The sequence below is a fragment of the Mauremys reevesii genome, linkage group 25 (assembly GCF_016161935.1).
Source record: "Mauremys reevesii isolate NIE-2019 linkage group 25, ASM1616193v1, whole genome shotgun sequence".
NCBI lineage: Eukaryota > Metazoa > Chordata > Testudines > Geoemydidae > Mauremys > Mauremys reevesii.
The window spans coordinates 17059538-17082723 of record NC_052647.1 but is presented as its reverse complement, the minus strand read 5'-3'; the positions used below and the strand labels follow the sequence as shown (position 1 = coordinate 17082723).

Below are 23186 nucleotides of genomic sequence, written 5' to 3'. Positions count from 1 at the left end.
AACAGCTGCTGTGTCTCACCCCAGAGGTGGCTGCATCTCAGCGCTGGGCGAAGGATCCCGGTGCAAACAGCTGCCAGGCCCAACCCCAGAGGTGGCTGCCTTTTGGTGGTGGGTGGGTTATCCCGGTTTGTAAAACACCTCAGGATCGCGCTCCAGAAACAGAGATGGCTGCAGCTGCTGCTGCTGTTACGGATTCTGCCCACGCAGAACAGCCCCGCGTCCTGCTGGCTTTCGGCTTCCTTTCTAGCTCCTCGTTTGCACGTAAAGCCAAACGCAGCCCCTTCGGTTCTGAATCACTCTGCACAGGAAGCGTGCGAGGGCTATAAATACTCCAGCCATATGCCTCGCCTCCTGGCCGCGGGGCCTGTGTGCGCCCTGGCTCCCTGGGTGGGCTGCAGAACGCACGCCAGGACCCCACGGCGAGCGCCGCTCCGGGCATCTAGGAAGGGGGCCGAGGAATGGCCAGCGGAGAGAGGAGACTGGATGCTGGGAGAGGGATGGTAGCCAGTGGGAATCCTATTTCAAGGTCCAGTAACTTCCCACTGTCTATTTCTATTCGCTCTGGCTGGCGGCCTGACACCCACTCGGTAACAGCCACCCCTTACGCTGCACTTCTCCCCCAGAGCACTTTCCAAAGGAAGGTCAGGGTGGGGAAACTGAGGCACTGGGCGAGGGAGTGATTTGGCCGAGGTCAGTGGCAGAGCCAGAACCCAGGGCGTCCTGATTCCCAGCCCACTGACTCCAGTGAGGGAAGAGGCATTCGAACGTTGGTTAAAAAGATGTGGGTGGCAAAGGGGGCTGGACTGGCTGCCCCCAGGGCCTGAGGCTGGGCTTTGCAGCACCCAGCTCTCAGCATCTCCGCCTGATTAATCTGCACATCCTCAGTGCAGGTACAGCCGGGGGGGGGGGGGGCAGGGGGTGATCTCCCCCTCCCTTGTTGTCCCCTTCCAGTGTGCCCTGCCCTGGAGGGATGGGAAGGGAGTTCTGTCTCTGGTGCTGAGATGCAGCCATCTCTGGGCTGGGGCGCAGCGGCTGTTTGTACAGGGATCCATCACCCAGGATCCGTGGCTGATCCCAGTCTTGGCCTCGCTTGCTGATGCTGCAGAAGTGTCCTCACCAGGGGGAGCGCGCGTGGCTATTGTGAGACGTCAGGACCAGAGGCCCCTTCTGGGGACGCTTAGGGTGAGCTTGTCGGCTTGCGTGTGACGGTGACCAGCCTGCTGAGATCTTGGCCAAGCCCCCAGTTTGTTTCCCACGTGGGCCAGTGAGGGGCTGTCAGACAGGAACAATGTTGGGGGGTTAAACCCGGGTCTGGGGGACCCGGGCCGGTGGACTCGGTGTTTCCAAGCCTGCACTTAAGCGTCTGCACTGGGGTGGGTCTCACAGCCGGGCCAAGGTGTCTGTGATGGGGAGCCCACCCCACCCCCCGCTCAAAGGCACCTGCAGGACAGCCGGGGGGGCCCTACAGCTGGGGAGGAGCGGGGCTGGCTACAAAGCCAGGAAGCCGGCAGCAGAAGAGGGCTGCAGGAGGAGGGAGTTGGAGCTGGTGCACACGGAGAGGGGGAACCAGAAGCTGGCAGAAGGGGGCCAGGGACGGGTCTGAGCGAAAGCCGTCCACAGTTGCCGGGTACAGGGTCTCTGGACTGGGACCCAGCGTAGCGGGCGGGCCCGGGTTCCCCTACCGGCCCCTGGGGAAATGGTACCAGCAGGGCAGTGCCGGAGAAGATTGCCTGAGACTCGGTGTGCGGAAGGGGGAGATGCCGTGAGTGCCCTGGCCGGAGACCTGAGTCACAAGGAGGCAGCGGCTCCTGGGGCAAGACGGCGAAAGAGACGGAGCTCGGCAGAGGGGTACCCCAGGAAGGGGCATCGGCCACACGGGGCTAATCCCCAGAACGGACAGGCGGGGGCGCCACCTGCAGCGGGTAGAGTGCCCCTCCCAGTGTCCATGCTACGCTACGCTGCCCTTCCAGCTCAGGTCTGCGGCTTGCGCTGCGTCCTCACAGCAGAGCGAGAGGCTCGGACCCGCGTCCCGGCAGGACGTGCGCTCTGACCCGCCCCCGTCACAGGGACCTACGGCCTGGATGCTGAGCGCTCAGACTGATTTGTGTGCGGACAGAAGCGGGGCTTGACCCACCTGCGTCAGATCCCAGCCTTCGTGTGCAGTGTAGACACCGCCTGGGGGGCTGCACAGCACACGCTGGCTTCGAACCGGCGAGCAGGAGACGGAAGAGCTACTCCCACAGACTGAAGGCTGGAAAACACGCCCAGCACGGAGGGACTCGGGCGTGGCACGTAGAGAGAAGGAACGGCTGTGCCTCAATAGATGCCTCCATGGGGCGAACGCTCCTGCTGGGAGGGGGCTCTCAGATGCCAGACGGGGGCAGGACAAGCGCCCAGGGATGGAAGCTGGAACAATTCCCACCCGGGGCCCAGGTCCTCTGCCACTGAGCTGCTGCAGGACCTGGGGCAACTCACTTACCCACTCTGTTCCTCAGTTTCCCCTCCCAACCTATGTCTGCTTAGCCGGCGAGCCCTTCGGCGCCCGGCACAGCGGGGGTTACACGTGCTACTGCAATAATAATCATTCCCCGGGAGGCCAGACAAGATGATCACAATGCGCCAGCCCGGCTTTTAACCTTACGGACTCCTGCCACGCGGAGCCGCTGCCCAGCTGAGGCAGGATAGAGGGGCCGTGTTGTCCCCTCAGGGCTCTGCGCGGCTCAGCCTGGGATCCTCCCCAGCACCCCCGGCCCCCCGAGATGAACAAACACAGACAGGGAGGGATGAATAAAAACACAACATCCCTTCGGCTTTGCGCAAAGCCAGCCGTGGGCCCCACAGGGCATCGATCCCCTGATGGACAGGATCGGCCTCGGGCTCCAGACGCTGGCCACCCCGTGATGGGCAGGGCTGGGGCCTGAATGGGCCAGGAGCGAGGGGCAGGCACCCGCTTGGCAGACACAGCAGGGATTGAACTGGGGACTTCCAGAGCCACAAGGCTGAGCGAACGCTGCGCAGCTGGGACTCGGGGAGCCGAGCCGCACGCTCGCCAGGGGCTGTGTGGGCATATGGAACAGTCTGTTCCAGGGGCCGCTGGGGGGCCAGACCCCCTCCCCCAGTCAGGGAGGAGTTGGAGCTCTCTGGGCACAATCGGCCTCAACCCAGTGCCCCTGGGTGGCGGGTGAAGCCAGCAGACGGGCGAGTCCTTGAAGGGGACACGGGGCCCTGGCCAGTGGAGGGCTCTACCCGGAGGAGCGGGATTGCAACTCCGAGCGCAGCCGGGGGTTGCCACGCTGGGCCGGCCAGGCCCTCGGAGACGGGAGAAGGGCTCTGCTGCTTTCCTCTTCTCGAGGCGGCTTCCCCACCACGCAGGCCTCTGCTTGGGGGGCGGGAGGGAGGACTGCTGACTTTGTCTGGACTCCCTTGGACTTCCCCCCTGCAAGGGGGCAGGGGCCCAGTGGCACAGCAGAGCCGCAGGCCTCCGACACAGGAGCAGGGCTCCCGCTCTCACCCAGGGGTGCTAGAGAGGTGCTGCTGGCTACAGGGCCCCCCAGGGCCTTTGCATCGGGGAGTCCGCGGGGGGGGGAACGGACGGACTCAAAGCGGTAGCTTCCTCCCTGTGCAGGGACCGGCTTGTGCCTTGCCCGTTCAGGGGCTGGTGTGGCCCCTGGTTAGGGTGCAGGTCCAGTCCGCCCCCTCCTGCCCGTGCCCTGCCCCCAGCCTCTCCATACCCTGCCCCCAGCGCTCCCTGCTGTGGAGCCAGGCCAGGGCCCTCTGCATGGGGCTTTTTCCTGGGGGTTGGGGGGACGCCTCCTTGCACCAGGTTAGCTGCTGCGTGGAGTGCTGAGGGCAGTGGCCCCGTGCGCACAGTCTAAGTGACAGCCGAGCCGCCAGGACGGAGGCCCACAAGATTACATAACGGGTCCCATGTGTCGGACTGGCCGGAGGAACCTTTGCCCCCGCCACGCACAGACACATCCCCCCTTATCAAGTCAGCCTGCCCCAGGCCCAGCGAGATAAGGGGGGAAAGGTGGAATTTGGCTTTGATTCGCTGCCACGGGCTGCGGGCGCAGCTGGCGGCAGCTCTCGCTAGGGGAGTGAACTGCGGAGCATCGGCACGGCCTGGGGGGCACCGGGGCTGGGGTCTGTGCGCACCGATGCTGGTGGCCGGGATGGGTCAGAAGCCGGGAAGTTCAGCCGGTGGGAAATCCCAACGTCCGAAATTAGTTTTTGGTTCGAATGGGGATGAAGAGTTGAAACGTCCACGGAGTGGAAATTTGGGGCAGGGGGGGAAGGGGTGTTGGAATGTTTCGCCGCGGTGACGGTGAACCCAGGAAAGTGGGAAGGAAACACCCCACTTTGAAAGTGCTCTGCCCACAGCGGCACGTCCCCCCGAGGTGGCTTTTCCCCGAGCCAGCTGGGCCTGTGACATGTGTCACCTCTTGAGACCCCGGGCGGAGACCCCAGCCCGCTTGCTGGGGTCTGGAAGCTGCCCCCGGCCGCAGCTGGGAACTGGGCTTTGGAGGCCTCGCCCAGCCGCACGCGGCCCAAAGGAGCGCCCCAGCGGAGAGGCCTGGGGCTGAACGGGTCATGGGCCTCCCCTCTCCCAGTCCAGGGGGGACATGTCTGGACACTGAGGGTTACAATGCTGAGCCTCGCAGCTCCACTGCCGAGTCGGGGCCCTCGGGCTCTCGCACCCGGCGTTCCTGGCTCTCCAGGGAGCCCAGATGGGCCCAGACCCGGGCGAGAGACTTGCAGATGGTCAGCTGGAATCCAGCCTTCAGGGGCTCTCTGGTCAGAGCAGAGCTGGACTGAGAGTCTGCTCTGGGAGCATCACCGGCCCCCCTGAGCCAAACCTCCAGCAGTCATCTCCCTCTCGGTGCTGGAGCCCACATCCCGAACCCCCTGTCGCAGGTCTGAACCCCCTCCTGCACCCTAACTCCCTCCCAGACCCCACGCCCCCACCTGCACCCCAGCCCCGTGCCCCAGGTCGGACCCACTCCTGCACCCTAACTCCCTCCCAGACCCCGCGCCCCCACCTGCACCCCAGCCCCGTGCCCCAGGTCGGACCCCTCCTGCACCCTACCTCCCTCCTAGACCCTTCTCCCCAACCTGCACCCCATCCCCGTGCCCCAGGTCGGACCCCTCCTGCACCCTAACTCCCTCCAAGACCCCACGCCCCCACCTGCGCCCAGCCCCGTGCCCCAGGTCGGACCCCCTCCTGCACCCTAACTCCCTCCCAGACCCCGCGCCCCCACCTGCACCCCATGCCCCAGGTCGGACCCCCTCCTGCACCCTAACTCCCTCCCAGACCCTGCACCCCCACCTGCCCCCCATGCACCCTGAACCCCTCATTTCTGGCCCCACCCTGGAGCCCTCACCCCCTCCCACATCCCAACCCCCCTTTCCCAGCACAGTGAAAGTGAGTGAGGGTGGTGGAGAGCAAGTGACAGAGGGAGGGGGGCTGGAGTGAGTGGGGGTGGGGCCTCAGAGAAGGGGGGGCCTCGGGGCAGGGGTGGGGCAAGGGTTTCAGTTTTGCACAGTTAGAAAGTTGGCAACCCTACCTTGATGGCCGGTCCTTAACAATTATTGTCCGGGCCACCATGCACGTGGGGCCAGTTCTCCTTCAGTCAGACCAGACCAGACAGCCACCTGCATGAGCAGCCCATCCATTCCCATCCTGGCCATGAGGAGCAATGAACCCCTTCCTTCCCTGGGGCTGACAATCCAAAGGGAGTGGGGAAACTGAGTCACGCATTTCCACCCCCACCCCCCGTAATAATAGTAAAGAAATGTCCATGTTCTCCATCCCGGCCTTGCAGGGCTCTCTGGAGAAACAGGGATATTAGCGGGGGCTGCCAGTCCAGCCCCTTTCGCCAGGATGAATTGCTACACTGATAACATCTCGTTTACACTGGTGCAAATCTGGAGTGACTCCAATACAGCGAGGAGTTTGGATTCTCTGTTGTATCCAGGAACCTTTGTCCTGCTCCAGCACTGTAAAGGGGCCTTAACAGAAGGGAAACGACCCCTAAGAATCAGTGTGGAGCTGGCATAAGATCCCTGCACCAACCTTGCTCCTGGTGTATGGGGTGGATCAGGGCCATGGCTGCAATGCACTGAATTATGGGTATTCTTGGTTCCAGAGTGGGCGGGGGCAGAGCAGAAATTAGAGCAGCCCTGAGGCTGCTGTAAGAGCAGGATCTGGACTAGGTGGAGTGGAAGGTGGCTTCTATCGTAGCCCTGTCGCATTGGAAACTGCAGGGGAGAGCGGAACCCAGCCCCGTACTCCAGAGTCAGACCCCGCTTCCCTGGCTGCATCGGCTGGGGCCCACGATCCAGGTGGCAGCGAGGTTCTCCGCACGGAGCTCAGCCTTGGCTTTGGGAGTCGACGCAGGGTCACCCCAGGTTTCCCAGCAGGAGGCACGGCCGGGTTTAGACACGCGACCTGCTGGTTGTCCTGCCCCCTGCCCTCCGAGCAGGACAGGCCTGGGGCAGCTCATTCTCCAGCCCTAGCCCAGGAGCGGGGCTGGGGCGCAGCCAGGAGGCTGGGGGCCGAGGAGGGGAGCCCAGAGCCAAGCCGTGCTGAGAGGCCCCCAAGCCGGACGCTCTGCAGGGGACCAGTCCGGATGTCCCCACTTGGGGACTGTGTGCAAGTGTCAGACCCAGAGCCAAGCGTCCCTGAGCCAGCTGCATGATGTCCTCAGGAGCCTTGGCCGTTGGATCAGATCCCATCTCACCAAAGAAAGAGAAAAGATCATGTTTGCCCAGCCGGGGGAGGACTTTTGCCCCCCAGCTGGCTTGGCACCTCTCCGCGTGCTGTTTGGGTGCGTGGATGCGAGTTGAGCAAGCAGCGATTGGTAACAGTTCCCACCATCCCTGCTACGCCCCCTCTCCGCCCCCAGCGGGCGGGCTGCAGAGAGCCAGGATCCACAGTCCCACGCTCCCGAGCGCTGCCCCTCGGGAGGCGACCCCCAGGAGCCGCAGGGCAGGGGCGAGCAAGTCCCGGGCCCCCTGAGGCTTGGGGAGCTGGCAGCAGCCTCTCGAGTAGCCCCTGGAATCAGGGCGGGCCCTGGCGTGTGAGGCCGAGCCTGCCTGGCCCCTGATGGGGAACGGCTGGCTGGTGGGGGCAGCTCTGGTTGGTTCAGCTCCCGGTGCCCGCTGGGCACTGCGCAGCACTAGCCGTGGCAGCTGCATGGTGGCTCCAGGCACCGGCTGGGGCTGGGGCAGGACTGGGATCCGCGTGTGGGGATGGGGAGGGACTTGCTAGCTGACTGAGGTCACGCGCACACAGATGCAGCATTTTATTGAGTGCACAGGACAGAGGCTGCTCAGGGAGGGAGGAACAGGCACCTTAAAGGGCTGTGGGCGCCTTACGGACAGAGAAGCCGGGGCTGCATCCCTCCCGTCGGGACCAGCTCGCCTCACCCCAAACCGCTCTCCTGGTTCCACAGGACTCGACGCGTGCCAGCTGGCCTCCCAGGCTGCAGCTCCCATTCGGTGCCAAGTAGGGTGACCAGATGCCCCGATTTTATAGGGACAGTCCCGATATTCAGGGCTTTTTCTTCTATAGGGACCTATTACCCCCCACCCCCGTCCAGATTTTTCACACTTGCTGTCTGGTCACCCTAGTGCCAAGCGACATGAAGTGGCCCCCTGTGCCCCGCCCCGCTCAGCCGCAGACTCAGAGATCCCAAGGCCCCTTGTGACTGTCTCATCTGAGCCCCTGGGTAGCATCCCCACCGTTGTTCCGAGAGCAGAGCTTTTGGAAAATCATCCAGTCCCAATTTCAAAATGGCCCGTGATGGCGAAGCCGCCCTGGCCCTCGGTAAACTGTGCCCATGGCTAGTTACTCTCCCCATCAGGAATTTACGCCTTCTTTCCTCACGCCTGAATTTGTCTAGCAGCACTGACCTCCTCTCTGACCCTGCCCAGCATCTCCCCCGGCGGTCTCTGAGGTCTGGGGGGCTCGGTCCAATTTCCCTGCAGGGTGGGTCTTCACATGGCAGAACCCACTGCTGCAAAGGGCCCTTGGTTGGCGTCTGCAGGACGGCTCGGGAAAGGGCAGAGGGAGGCCGTTGGCTGGGGGGTGAGATTCCAGTACCCGTCCTCCGGAGAGAAGGTGCTTGACACGGCATGGTTCAGCGGCACGATCAGTCACGTACGCGAAGGACGTGAATTCCAACAGCAGGACCAGTGGGAACGGGGCCTCGGCGGGGGAATCTCTGCCCAGTCCCGGTGGGAGGGAGGAATTGCTCAGTGCCAAGGCAGCTGCGTGCGCGCCAGGCAGCGGGTTAGGTGCAGCCGCAGGCCTCCACGATCATGTTGGGGATGTCGGTCTTGACGACGTTGCTGTCCTGGTCGTAGTAGAGCAGAGAGAGGGGCCGGCGGCGGGTGGGGACGCAGCAGGAGCTGAAGGCGGCGTGCGCGTCGTTGGCCTTGATGAGATTCAGGATGGCTGTGTGGAAGGAGGCGGCCAGGCCGGGCATGCCGGCCACGTGGGTGGGGCAGGGCCCCGTGCAGTAGTTCATGCGGTAGCCCTCGGGCTGGATGATCCAGTCCTCCCAGCCGATCTCCTTGAAGTCGACGAAGAACTGCTTCCTGCAGCACATCCTGGAGTTGCTACTGCACTCGACGGCCCGGCGGCGAAGCCGGTGTCGGGGTCTGGCCCGGGCCTTGGCCACCATGAACGGCCGGTGAGAGTCGCTGCTGCTGAGAAGCAGGGCAGGCTCCGGGCTTCCTTCAAGCTCCAGCTCCGCCGTTAGTCTCTGGCCGCCTTTGCTGAAGAAGCTCTGGACAGCTGTCCTCACCTCCACCGCGGCCCAGCCTCCCCGCTTCACCTCCAGCTGTCTGCTGCCCACCAGCGTCGGGTTTGCATCGCCCGGCTCAGACAATAGCAGCTTCGCCGTGACCCTGCGCGCGGGGCCGCCGGGGGCTGCCAGGAACACGTACATATCGGCATGGAGGACGTGCACGCTTCTGCCGGCGGCCTGGGTGAAGCGGAAGTGCAGACGCGTCCTGTTGGGAGCGGTGGGCCCTGCAGACAAAGCAGCAAGGGGGGTATTAGGAAAGGAAGCAGTGAGGGCTCCACGTTTACGCTGGGCTAGGCTGGCATTGGAGGGGGGGCAGGAGTGCCCTTTCTATTGGGGATGGGGGGAACTAGACTGGAGGGAACAGGAGACCACTGCATGAAATGCTAAGCCCAGCTCTGGGGCCACGGCGTGGGACTCCACCGACCGGGATATGCCACGCCTGGGGCGGCCCTACGTTTTCCTTCGCCTCCAGACTTACTCCAATGGCGAGCAGCGGAATATCGGCTAGGCTGGTAATTCTGGTGTCCTTTCCTACATTCCCTTTGCTGGTAAAGCTGGAGAAAGATATGGGGCCAGATCTTCAACTGGTGGCAATCCTCATTGACTTGATGTCACGGAGTGTGGGGGAGTCCGGCCCTGCACCCCTCTTCCTGAACTCACAGTGACTCTCCGCCAGCCAGTAAAACAGAAGGTTTATTGAACAACAGGAACACAGGATACAGCCCAGCTTGTGTGCAGAGCCAGGACCCCTCAATCTGGCCTTTCTGGGGGTTCAGGGTGCTTGGATCCCAGCCTAGGATCCCCTGAAACCCCACCTCCCAGCTCCCAAAACCGAAAGAATGCCTTCACTCCCCTGTTCCCTTTTGTCTACCTCCAGCCAGAGGTGAGACCTCCCCTCCCCCAGGCCAGGCTCATGTTACAGCTGCAGACCTGTCTCTGCCTACCAAGCACACAGACAGCCCCTGCTCCATCACACTTGAATGAAGCGACACTGACGCACCAGCTGAGGATCGGGCCCATTTTCCACTTCCTGCTGCCTGAATCACTGTGCGGTGTTACTGTGCTGTTTTATCTCACCCCAGAGGCAGCTGCATTTCAGCAGGGGATGGTGTGATCCTTGCCTATAGCTGCTGTTCCCAGATCCCTTAGGAGACGCCGCCTATAAATGTAAGATCATTGTTCTCCCGGCATTACAGATCTAAATACGCAAAGAAAAATCCCTTTCTTTGCGTCTGGATCGAGAGCAGAGGTGAGCAAACTATGGCCCGCGGGCCACATGCGGCCTGTGGGACCATCCTGCCTGACCCTTAAGCTCCCTGCCGGGGAGGCTCGCCCACGGCCCCTCCCCTGCTGTTCCCCCTCCCCGCAGCCTCTGCTGCTGGCCTCTGCCAGTCCTGCTGTTCTGAGCGGCATGGTAAGGGGGCGGGAAGGTTGGATAAGGGGCAGGGGTCCTGGGGGGCAGTCAGGGGGTGGGAAGTGGGAAGGGGTGGATAGGGGGCGGGGGCCAGGCTGTTTGGGGAGGCAAAGCCTTCCCTACCTGGCCCTCCATACAGTTCTGGAACCCCGCTGTGGCCCTCAGGCCAAACAGTTTGCCCACCCCTGATCTAGAGGATGGATGATGGGCTGGGCCATGATGCATGTTCATTTGCAGCCACATCTCTGCGCTAGGAGATTCTCTGTCCGGGCCTGGATCGGGCTACGACGTATTCCAGAGGAGCACTGTTCTGGGATGTTTGAAGAACACAGTGTGTCGTTCCTTTGGCCAATGGGCCTGCCTGGGACATGGCACGGGGCGTCCAGACCTGCCTCCGTGGGTGTACAGACCCAGTACCACGGAGGCTCCCTGGCCAGCAGCTCCTTCCACGGGCACAGTGACATCCATGGAAAAATACACACAAGGGCCGGGCCCGGCAACCATCTTGCTGGCTGCACTTCAGATAGCTCCGTGCCCAGCCAAAACCATTACCAGGAGACTCCTGCGCCTGCCGGCCTGGGCCGCCCTGGCTGCCCGCTGGTGAGCTAAGCAGGCGGGTGCTAGTGAGTCTGTGGGTGGGAGCCTGCCAAAGAAAGCCCAGCGCTTTGGTGGTCTTCTCAGTCTGGCCCAAGCGAGCCCTTGGCAGAGTGCTAGGGGGCGCGGTGCTGGCTTTCACCGGAAACACCGTCTTCATCGCCATCGGTGCTAAAGAGCTGACGGTGCTTTTTATATATAATGACAGGATAGAATGTGAGCCTGGGGTGTCAGCCCTGGGGCGCTGGCTAAATTCTGCATTGAGAAGTCGCTTTTTATCCCAAGCACCTGGTATTTCAGCTGGATATGTTGATCTTCACCTCCTCCACCTAAGAACCGGGTGGGTTAGTGCTGCTGAGGGAGGGTTGGGGCTGTGTTCCACCCCAGAGGCGGCTGAATTTCCATGGAAGGAGAAATTAATCCTGTTTTACACTGAGGGAGTGAAGGATCCCATAGCACTTTACAATCTGTATGCACTCAGCAATGCCCTCTGAACACGGAGCTGCATCTGGGGCGGAACACGGCAGCTGTTCGACAGCAGCATCCCCAACCATCTAGCGCCCCCTGTACTCTCTCCACAGAGTTACTTTAGATCCTCTCCCGTCTAGCTTTGAGCTAACGAGTCAGAGGGTTTTTCAAGTACACCTCTACCCCAATATAACGCTGTCCTCGGGAGCCAAAAAATCTTACCGTGTTATAGGTAAAACCTCGTTATATCGAACTTGCTTTGATCCGATGGAGCATGCAGCCCTGTCCCCCTGGAGCGCTGCTTTACCGCGTTATATCCGAATTCGTGTTATATAGGGTGGCGTTATATCGGGGTAGAGGTGTACTGTACCATAAAGCACAGTGGAACAAAAATTCAACTAAGCAAAAGGCCACATTCACCGCTGCCATCTACCGCTGCCTTCACCGGGGGCTAGTCAGACAGCCATCTACTGCTGCCTTCACCGGGGGCTAGCCAGCCAGCCAGCCATCTGCTGCTGCCTTCACCGGGGGCTAGTCAGCCAGCCAGCCATCTACTGCTGCCTTCACCGGGGGCCAACCAGCCAGCCAGCCATCTACCACTGCCTTCACCGGGGCCAGCCAGCCAGCCAGCCATCTACTGCTGCCTTCACCGGGGGCTAGTCAGCCAGCCAGCCATCTGCTGCTGCCTTCACCGGGGGCTAGTCAGCCATCTACCGCTCCCTTCACCGGGGGCCGGCCAGCCATCTACCACTGCCTTCACCGGGTGCCAGCCAGCCGGCCAGCCAGCCATCTACTGCTGCCTTCACCGGGGGCCAACCAGCCAGCCAGCCATCTACCGCTGCCTTCACCGGGTGCCAGCCAGCCGGCCAGCCATCTACCACTATCTTCACCGGGTGCCAGCCAGCCATCTACCACTCCCTTCACCGGGTGCCAGCCAGCCATCTACCACTGCCTTCACCGGGGGCCAACCAGCCATCTACCACTGCCTTCACCGGGGGCCAGCCAGCCATCTACCACTGCCTTCACCGGGGGCTAGTCAGCCGGCCAGCCAGCCATCTACTGCTGCCTTCACCGGGGGCCAACCAGCCAGCCAGCCAGCCATCTACTGCTGCCTTCACCGGGGCCAGCCAGCCGGCCAGCCAGCTACCGCTGTCTTCACTGGGGGCTAGTCAGCCAGCCATCTACCACTCCCTTCACCGGGGGCCAGCCAGCCAGCCAGCCATCTACTGCTGCCTTCACCGGGGCCAGCCAGCCGGCCAGCCATCTACCGCTGCCTTCACCGGGGGCTAGCCAGCCAGCCAGCCAGCCAGCCAGCCATCTACCGCTGCCTTCACCGGGGGCTAGCCAGCCAGCCAGCCAGCCATCTACCGCTGCCTTCACCGGGGGCTAGCTAATTCTCCTCCACGGCCGAAATCTCTGCTGCTGTGAACAGGACCTGCCCTGCTGACTTCAATGGTGTTTCACCCCGCTATGCCCACAGAGAATTTGGCCTTATGGAATCATAGCAATGTGCTGGAAGGAACCTCGAGAGTTTATCCAGCCCAGCCCCCTGTGTTGAGGCAGGACCAAGTAAACCTAGACAAGTCCTGACAGCTGTTTGTCCACCTGATCTTAAAAATCTCCAGCGAGGGGGATCCCACCACCTCCCTGAGCCTATCCCAGAGCTTAATTACTCTCATAGTTGGAAAGATTTTCCTCATATCGAACCTAAATCTCCCTTGGTGCTGATGAAGCCCAGTGCTTCTTGTTCCACCTTCAGTGGATATAGAGAACAATTTATCTCCAGCCTCTTTGTAACAACCCTTAACACACTGGAAGATGGTTATCAGGTCCCCCCATCAGTCTTCTAAACTGCCCAATTATTTTAACTTTTCCTCACAGGTCGGGATTTCTAAACCTTTGATCATGTTTTGCTGCTCTCCTCTGGACTCTCCGGGTTGTCCCCACCTCTCCTGAAGTGCGGTGCCCAGAACTGGTCGCAACACACCAGCTGAGCCCCCGCCGCGTGTCTTACGCCCAACACGCCTGTTAATACAGCTCCAAATGACATGAGCCTTTTACGTGACTGCGTCCCATTGTTGACTCATCCAGGGCCGCCCAGAGGATTCCGGGGGCCTGGGGTCTTCGGCGGCGAGGGGCCCTTCCGTTCTGGGACCCGCCGGCGAAGTGCCCCGAAGACCTGCGGCAGGGCCCACCCGCCGCCGAATTAGCGCCGAAGTGGGACCCGCCGCCGAAGTGCAGCCCAGTCTTCGGCGGTAATTTGGAGGCGGGGGGGGGCCCCACCGCGGGTCTTCGGGGCACTTCGCCGGTGGGTCCTGGAACGGAAGGGCCCCCCGCCGCCGAATTACCGCCGAAGACCAAGCTGAACTTTGGCAGTGGGTCCCACTTCGGCGGTAATTCGCCAGTGGGGGGTCCTTCCGTCCCGGAGCGGAAGGACCCCCCCACTGGCTAAGACCGGGAGCGGAAGAAGTTCCTGTGCCCGGCCCCGCAAGAGTTTTCCGGGCCCCCTGCAGCGAGTGAAGGACCCCGCTCCAGGGGCCCCAAAAAACTCTCGTGGGGGCCCCTGTGGGGCCCGGGGCAAATTGCCCCTCTTGCCCCCCCCTCTGGGCGGCCCTGGACTCATCCGCAATTTGTGATCCACTCTCCCCCCGCCAACCCTTTTCAGCAGTACGACCACCTCGCCAGTTCCCCTCCCCGCGACCAACATGTAGTTGTGCGTTGGATTTTTCCTTCCTCAGTGACATACTTTGCCCTCTGTCTTTATCGGCTTGCATCTTGTTGATTTCAGATCAATGCTCTGATTCGTCAAGGTCATTTTGAATTCTAAACCTGAAGGCCAAAGCTTGCTACTCCTCCCGCCTTGATGTCATCCGCAAGCTGTAGCAGCATTCCCTCCACTCCATTCCCCAAGTCACTGATGAAAATATTGAATAGTGCCAGACCCAGGACTGACCCCTGCAGGACCCCACTAAACACTCTCCCCCAGTTTGACAGTGAACTACTCTTATGTGTTTATTTCCTTGCAGTGTAAGGTTGGATGTAAGTGCTCGGGGGAGTAATTTATGTTCCTGCATCCTTTTGGGGTTGCAATGGGGTAAAATACCCCCATGCAGAGGCCCCTCTTGGGGGATGATTTCCCACGATATGCCCCTGCAGCACCCCTTGAGACACCCTGTGAGACCTTACAGACCTGGCTCAGCAAAGCTGAGAATCTCATACTCTTGCTCATCAGTCTTGGGGCTCTGGTTTGGCATCTCCAACGTGACGCTCGGGTTCGTGCGCCCGACACGTAGCCTCCCCAGAGCTGTCAGGAGGCCAGCGCTGAAGACTGGTTGGGTCACATTGGGTCGCTCCTTCAAATGCAGCTTGGAAAGAATACTCTGCTTTGCTAGCTCAGTGAGGAACGTCTTCTGCACCTCTGGGTCCAGGGCTGCCATCTCGCAGGCAGGGCATCTACCTGCCCTGGGCTCGGCTACTCCAATGAGTATTAAAAGCAGGAGGGCTTGCCCGGTGGCCATCTCTTTCTGATCCCCGCAGGCAAAGAGAATAGGGATCCAGCAGGCTGATTTTCTCGAACAGCACAAGGTCAGTTACCACCACAGCAATGGAGCTGGGTTCCCGTCTGGAAAAGGAGCCCCACAAAGTCAGTGCCAGGAGGGTAAAAGCCAATGTGGAGACTGCACTTCTGTGAGCTGATTTCACAGCCCCACTCCTGGATTACTGGGAAGTCTCGTTTCACTGCTCTGACGCAAATATTGGCTGATCCCAGTGCAGATAAACGCCCCTCTGATCCCGCAAGAACGTTCCCGTAGGACACGGATTTTGGAGGTGTTAAGGTAGACCTGGGGGAGAGCTGTGTTTGGGGTCCTGCTGGATCTGGCTGGGTTTTGTGACTTAGAAGCCAAGATCAATTAAAAAAAAAAAGGCTGAAAACATGGCTGATTTGGGACTGAACACAGGAGTCAGTGCGTGACTATTACATTTGTACTGGGATAGTGACTACAGGTGTCAGGTCATGGCCCCATTGTCCCGGGCGCTGGACAAATGCACACAGCCTGTCCCTGTCCCACAGAGCTTGCAGTCTGTGTGTGGCAAAGAGTTATTGGCAGACAGCTGGTCCCAGCATAGGAGAGCGAGTGGCTGTAGCAGAGACAGGAGGAGGTATTCCCAAATCTCAGGCTGGGTCTGCTTTACAGACTGTTGCTGGCACGGCTCCCTCGGTCAGCAGTGGGATGGGGTTGTGATCTCTGGCCGACAAAGCTGTGTTGCCAAAAGCCCCTAGTGAAGACATAGGTGGCTAGACTGATAAGGGTAGAAGCCACGTCCACACAAGGAGTGCTTTGCCAGGACAGTATGCTGGGACAGATGCACTAGCAAAGCACTCCTAGCGTAGGGCCATAGCTACACATCTCTGGCACTGGAGCTATATTGCTGTAGTGCCCGAGAGGTGGTGGTGGGGGTGCGTAGATGCTGCCTACAATGATGCAGCGGGTTTTTCTGTTGTAGGCAGCATCGACCTGGCTGTCTACACTGGGGGTTAGATTAGCATTGCTACGGCACTCAAGGGTGTATCGCTTTCACCCCTCTGAGCGCTGTAGCTGTGTGGTAAACCAGGCCTAGCCCTCAGACAGCTGCCGCTGGGACCAGCATGGCAGAAGATTTGAGGTGGATGCCAACAAATACATTTTGATGGTGGGAAAAAAAAAATCAACCAGTTTTACCCAGCTGGCCTGGGGCAGGGAAAGGCCCGTATAGAACTGGCTTCATTTTTTCCAATCAAAACACACTTCTGACAAATAACCTTTTGACCAAAATTAAAATTTTGCATTTTGGTTAAAAATGCTCTTGTTTTTTTTGTTGGGGGAAAAAAAAAAGGAAATGGGGGCTGGGGCAGCAGGTGGTGTGGAACAGTGGGGAGGCTGGAGAAATGGGGGCAAGAGTAGTGGGGTGGCGGGAGCTGGATGGGTAGAACAGTGAGGGCTGGATCAGTGGGTGGGGGCACTGGAGGTGGAAAAGTGGGGGCTGAAGCAGGGGTGGTGGAACAATGGGCAACCTGGAGCAGGATGGGAGAGCAAGGGGTGGGAGAGGTGGAACAGTGGGGGCTGGAGCAGGGGATGGGGGAGCGGGAGGGGTGGAAGAGTGAGGGGCTGGAGTGGGGTTGGGAGAGCAGTGGGGCTGGAGTGGGGGTTGGAACAGTGGGGCTGGAGGGGGGGTTGGGAGAGCAGGGGGGATCTGGAGCAGGGGGGGTGGAACAGTGGGGGCTGGAGGGGGGGTTGGGAGAGCCGGGAGAGCTGGAGCGGGGGTGGAACAGTGGGGCTGGAGGGGGTTGGGAGAGCAGTGGGGTGGAACAGTGGGGCTGGAGTGGGGTTGGGAGAGCAGGGGATCTGGAGCGGGGTGGAACAGTGGGGCTGGAGGGGGTTGGGAGAGCCGGGGATCTGGAGCGGGGTGGAACAGTGGGGGCTGGAGGGGTTGGGAGAGCCGGGGAGCTGGAGCGGGGTGGAACAGTGGGGCTGGAGGGGGTTGGGAGAGCCGGGGAGCTGGAGCGTGGAACGGGGGCTGGAGTGGGGTTGGGAGAGCAGAGGGGCAGGGGCGGAGCCTCCCGCGCATGGGCACTGCGGACGCGCGGCGGGCTGGGGCGCTCGCTCCCCCTTTAAGGGGGCGCGGGGCCGGAAGGCTCCGCCCCTCTGGGCCGGCAGGGGCCGCTGCGGGGCGCGTCTCGCTGTTGCCCCTGGCAACGCGGCCCGGGGTAGGCGGCCCGGGGCGCGGCGCGGCGCGTTGACGCGAGGCTTCACGTAGCGGTGACGCAGCGCGCACGCCGGCTGGGGGAGGGGCCAGCAGCTTCTTTCCTTTTTTTTTTCTTTCTTTTTTTTTCTTTTCCTCCTTTTCGGTTTTTTTCCTTCTTTTCTTTTCTCCGCCCGCCCCAGCCCCGGCCCGGCCCGGGCCCCGCGGCACCGACCCCGCGGCCTCCCAGCCCCTGATCCCAGCCCCGCAACCCTGAACCCCTCCCCGCTCCAGAGGAGGGGCCGGGCCAGGCCCCGCTCGGCAGAGCCCCCCCCCCCCCCGGGGCGGCAGCGGAGACCAGAGAGGAGGGGGCAGCCCCCGGGGTAAGTAAAACTTCCCCTCCCCCTTCTGCCCCGGAGGGGGGGGCTCTTGGGGGGGCTATTACCCGTCCCCTCGGGGGGGGGAAGGGGCTAGACCCCCCCCCCGGGGCGGGGGAGCGGGGGGGGGGTTTAGCAGCCCCCTACGTTCGGTGCTTGGAAGGGAGGCGAGGGGCTTTACCCCCCCCCCCCTTTGGAGTTGAGAAGTTTGTACCCAGCGGGGGGGCGGGGGGTGTCACCAGCCCCCTTCCCGGGCTCGGGGCGGATGGCAAAGGCGGGAGGCCCAGCCCCGGGGCAAGGGGCAGGTGGGAGCACAGGTGCGCGCTCAAAGGCGGAGTCGTTTTCCTTTCCTCTAGCGGCGCCCCTTTGCCCTCCCTTCGGCCCTGCTGCTTTGCACTTGGGGGCCCCGAGGGGCCCCCGGGGTCTCTGCTGTGGGAGATTCTTGCGGGGGAGCGAAGGGTGAAATTGGGGAGGGGGGTTTCTCATCTCCCAGCTTCCTGAGGTCCCCCCTTAGTTCTGAACGTCCCAGGCGAGTGCCTGACGGTTGGGGCTCTTGCTTCTCTGGCCACCTGCAACTTCTGCAGGAGCCAGGAACCAGCAGGAGGCTTGAAAAGCTTCATGTGGGGTCAGCATGTCGGGGAGCTTGTAACTGGCCACCTGCCTATGCCAGTGGGACCAGTGTCTCTGGGACTGAGAGGTAAAGGGATGTGTCCAGATGGGATCTGAGGGCATCTGAAAGGCCCAAAGTTTGTGATAACGTGGGGGTGGGGATGAGGGTGTCTGTGGCCTCATTCATCTCAGAGAGAGAGATTAAAGATTGTGAAGTGTTATGAGATCTATTGATGAAAAGCGCTCCGTAAGAAATAGAAATTACTGTTGTTTATTGTTACTCACAAACTACCTGCACGCAGCACTTTCGAAAGGCAGCTAGCAGCCACCTCTGGACTGGAGGGCAGCAGCTGGTGATATGGGGAGAGGAATTCTGGGCCTGGAAATGAGAGCAAACACCCTGCTCTTTTGAAAAGCATGATGGGAACTTTAATATCCTTACAGAACAGGGCCTTTGCTTTTAAGAGCTCCTCTGAAAAATACAAACACAGTAAACTTCCTGGGACTTGGTTTGTTTGCCATAAGGCTGGAGAGCAGGCCAGGCCAGTGGTCTGTATTATATAGTTCACTGTCCTCTGTCTGACCATCTATGGATGCTTCAGGGAGAGTTGCAAGAAGCCCCTTAATTACAGAATAAGGTTCTTAAAAGGGATGTTTCATCCAAACCACTGTCAGTTAGCCATTGCCTTATGCCCTGTGTCAGGTTTTATCCCGTACAGTATTTGTTTAATATCATGTTTAATGTAACTCGCTATTTTTGCTATCCTATCCCGTCCTCTGAATCCTGCTATGAAGATCTCTTTTGGCAGTGAGTTTTGCAGGTGGTGTATAAACATTTTCATTTGATCAGTTTCATTGGACGTGTTCCTGTGATCCCGTGTTAGGAGAGGGTAGATAGGAGCCCCTGTATCATGAGTTATTTTATGAACCTCTATCACACCCTCTTCTGTCCTGTCACCTCTTGAACAGTCCCCATCTTCTGTGGAAGTCTTCCCAGGCATCTGATTGTTTTTGATGCCTCTCTCTGAACTGCTTCCATGCCTATTTTGAGATAGGGTGACCAAAACTGAGCCTTGGGATCTGAGGCCCACACCGCTGAGCCAATCTCTATGGTTTTATGTGATCTCTGTGATCTCCAACCTTGCAGAATCTTCTTGCAGAAGGCCAGTTGCCCTGGGCTGTCCAAAGAGTGCCCATGCTCAAGTTACGGTGAGTCATGCTGGCTGCTGGAATGGTGGGCCAGGAGCTAGTCCTATCATGGCTGGACTATTGTCATAGGATTGCAGTCTCTTCACAATATGGGCTAGATTTGATTTATGCCTCCTCCCCTTTCCTTTATTTCTCCTGTATTGTACCTTAATGCAGGCAGCTAGCCTAGCGGCTCCTGAGCTGAGCATAAAACATAAACTTGTACATAAAGCCCTTAGCAGCTTCTCTTCTGTCGGAGTGGTGTCTGGGCCTGCACTTTGTGCTCTGTCTCTGACCTGTAGCTTGATTACACCTTCTGTGCCCTGGGGGAGCTCCAGTCATGAGGCCTCCTCTCCTCTAGTTCTGTGTCAGGAGATGCCTGTCTTACCATGCGCGCACCTATGGTTCACCTAGGCTCCTAGCTGCAGCCAGAACACCTTGTGCTGGGATCGAGAACACCTCGGGCTGGCATCCCCTCGTGGCTTGCAAGCAAAATAGGGCTTGGCCAGTGCCTGGGAGAACCCACAGAGGCATGATTGTTAGATGTACTTTTCCCCCCGAATTGGTGGGGAGCTGCTGAAGGGACTATGAAACTAAAACCCCCGTTAAGATTTTCAAAAGTGACTAATATTTTTGGCTGTCTGGCTTGAGACAGGCATTGCAAAGGAGCCTGACTTTCAGGGAGTGGGTGCTCAGGACTTTCCGATAATCAGCTCCCTTTGAGGCGTTTCAAGTTGGGCTCCCAGAAATTAAGGCCATAATCATTGTTACTCACTTCTGAAAAGCTTGGCCACGGCCATTTGTGGCTTTCAGAACTCCCGTGGCTGGCATGGCACTCCCCCTGGCCCCCGAATATGGGGTATTCAACTCTGCGTCTTGACCAGATTCTAGCACAGGTAATTAGACTTGATTCTTGTTCACTTCCTGGCCTAAACTGTCTTGTACCATTGCTGTGCGCTGTTAAATGGGTGCTGTGTTTGGTTCCTGAGGTGGCTGCATTTCAGTGCGTGGTGAAGTGATCCCTTTGTTATCCCAGCATGCAAACCACTTGTCTGATCTCAAGGCCTTCTGTGGCCAGCTCCCACTTCAGTAGGTATTTATGCTTAGCTTAGTGCGTGATCTAAGGGCTGGTCTGTACTGAAAACTGACATTGGCAGAGCTCAGTGTCTCAGGGGTGTGAAAAATCCACGTGCCTGAGAGATGTAGCTACGCCGACCCAACCTCTGGTGTCACTGACCTACCTACTGCCCCTCGGGAGAACCCCTCCCATTGCTGTAGTGAGTGTCTGCACCAGTGGTTCTCCATCTATTTACCATTGTGGACCGCATATGAAGCTCTCCGTGTTATGTGGGCCGCATCCACATGACATATATATTACCTGTATGGCCCCGAGGAGGTCACGTGAGCCACAACTGTGTGTTGATTGGGTCGTGGGTTGAGAACCACGGGTCTACACGGAAGCGCTATGGGGCTGTAGTGTTGTAAGTGGAGACATAGCCTCAGTGTATGAAAGGAGCTTTGTAAATGTAAATTTCTCATTTAACTTAAATGTTAAATGCCTGAACTCAGAGCATTTCTTTTAGCTGCCTGCTCCCTAACTTCTCGGGGTGGGGTGGGAAAAATGCCACCATTTCCAAGGAAGTTGCATGGGGATGGGATCCCCCCAGCGCTCTTCGTGTCGCTTTCAGCTCTTTGAGGCTATATCTGGTCTAGTGTATCAGTTTGCAGTCCCAACCTCTCCCCCTCATCCTAGTGTTCTCGGACTGCTTGGTGCTGTCTCTTCCTTGCTTCATCTTTCCCCTGCCTGCGTCCCACGGAGGGGTTCAAGGTCATGACCTCCTAGGGAGGCAGGGTGACTCAACTGCACTTTGTGTTACTCTTTTGGCGGTGGGGGCAGGAGCAGAGTCTTCCCTTGTGGGCTCTGCCACAGACCTGGGTTCTTTCCTCCTCCGCGTGGCTGGTTGCAACTCTTTGCACGCGCTTGCTGGGAAGCAGGAGCAACGGAAGGTGCACAGCCCTGTGAGTTATCTTGTTCCTCCTAAAAGTTGCAATTCTCCAACAAAAAAAATTCAAAAACAGACTCCAACGCGAAACGGCAGAATTGGAATTAATTTGCAAACTGGACACCATTAAATTAGGCTTGAATAAAGACTGGGAGTGGATGGGTTATTACCCAAAGTAAAAACTGTTTCCCCATGCTAACTTTTCCCCTACTGTTACTCACACCTTCTAGTCATTGTTTGAAAAAGGCCATCCTGATTATCACTACAAAAGTTTTTTTCTCCTCCTGATAATAGCCCACCTTAATTGATTAGTCTTGTTAGAGTTGGTATGGCAACACCCATTTTTCCATGTTCTCTGTGTATATATATCTTCCTACTGTATTTTCCACTGCATGCATCAGATGAAGTGGGTTTTAGCCCACGAAAGCTTATGCCCAAATAAATGTGTTAGTCTCTAAGGTGCCACAAGTACTCCTCGTTCTTTTTGCTGATACAGACTAACACGGCTACCACTCTGCAACTGTTCCTCCAAAGGAAGCTTCCATCGTTCTTAAGACATCGGATCCCCAGGGCTTAACTGAATGGTTTGGTATTGGGGGACGGGGGAGTTCTTTGGAGGAGCAGGATCTTTAGGATCTTTCCTTGGGATCCAAGGAGCAGCCACCAACGGGGACACATTTCCCTGCAGACTGACTCTGGCGTTCCTAGAAGGGGAGCAGCACCTGGGAAACAAGGGGGAGAATTGAATAAAGTTGCAGAGTTAAAGCTTTAGTAACCACCCCCAGGTTGCGCCCATGTTTGTGAGAATGTGACCTTTTCCTGCCTGCGAAGGTCCTGTACGCGCCCGATGCACACGGGAATTCTTCTCTTCTGTCACTCTGGGCAGCAGCGTTGGTGTGTTTCAGTCCCCAGCCCATTTGCCAGAAATGAAACGGACGAGCACACGTGTGTGTCTGCAAATCAAAACACAGCTGGCCGAGCTACTTTTAGGCCTCCCAGCCTTCATGCTCCTTTAACCGTTCTCCGTGTAAAGAAATTCCACCAGTGGCTGGCCTGGGTTCAATCCTCCTTGTCTCTGACGCCAGCTGAAGTGGGCTTGGTGCACCTGTTGCCTTCCCGGCTGGGAATTCAGCCTACATGTTCAGTCTCCCTTTGAACATTCAGGCCTGCTTTCTCTAACCATTTAGAATAGTTAAGATCTCTCACTGCTTTAGTCATTCCCCCCCAGATCCATTCTGCTTTTTCTGCCTAAGTCCTCTCAAGTGTGAATGGCATAACTTCCCTGCCTCTCCTCTTAAATTCGCGTTGGCAATCCTTAATTAAGTCATAGCTGTGAGTGTCCCCAGTACTTTCCTTCAGAGCAAAGGTAGCAATTTGGTAGTTTTCAGCCTATTTGCCTAAATCCTTTGTTAAATACAGCTGTTCTCTCAGTGTCTCAGCACTCTGTCTGTGCCTCCTGTATTTTCAAAGAGCTGTGAAATGTATTTGCTGAAGATTCCCCGTCTCTTTCACTGGCTCCTTTGGAACGCAAGGGTGGATTCCATCTGGATCTAAAGTCCTGGCAGCTTTCAACTGTTCTCTCTTTTTTTAATGGAAGAGAATTTAGATGCTGATGAAAGGTGCTAGGTTGATAGCTCTGGAGACTGATTTACTCTGGCTACTGAACTGGCACAGCCTAGGCATATTTGAGTAGCGGCTTCACCCACCAGTAAACCAGGACTCCAGATTTAGGGGGCCTGTAGGAGTTAGGGGGTCCGTCTCCTGGCCAGTTCAGCCACTGGCTTATCTGAGACTGCTAGCTGTGATGGTAGATTTCTGTGGGGAGGAGGGGGCGCCTGCATTGAAATCCTCCAGCTCCTTCCATGCAGGCCACCAAATGGCCATTAGAAAAGAGAACCTGCCGCTCCTTGGATTTGGTTCCCTGGAGGTGAGAAGGGCTGTATCCCATTCCCTGGCTGCTTCCGCTCCCCAGCCAACACCTGGGGCTGGATCGGAACCT

The 23186-nt window shown here is 58.9% G+C and overlaps 1 protein-coding gene across 1 annotated transcript; it reads right to left on the bottom strand.

Annotated features, from left to right (window-relative positions):
- Positions 1 to 7590: 7590 nt before the first annotated feature.
- INHBC (inhibin subunit beta C) lies at positions 7591 to 15202 on the bottom strand. Its single transcript, XM_039514443.1, has 2 exons — positions 14480 to 15202; positions 7591 to 9037 (listed from the first exon to the last, which is right to left on the bottom strand). The coding sequence occupies exons 1-2, from the start codon at positions 14805 to 14807 to the stop codon at positions 8295 to 8297; spliced, it is 1071 nt and encodes a 356-aa protein (XP_039370377.1). The 5' UTR covers positions 14808 to 15202; the 3' UTR covers positions 7591 to 8294.
- Positions 15203 to 23186: the final 7984 nt, after the last annotated feature.

Coding starts and splice junctions, on each gene's coding strand:
- INHBC (XM_039514443.1), bottom strand. CDS start 14,807: ATGGCCACCGGGCAAGCCCTCCTGCTTTTAATACTCATTGGAGTAGCC. Junction 9,038..14,479: donor TCTCAGCTTTGCTGAGCCAG/GTCTGTAAGGTC, acceptor CTTTGTCTGCAG/GGCCCACCGCTCCCAACAGG.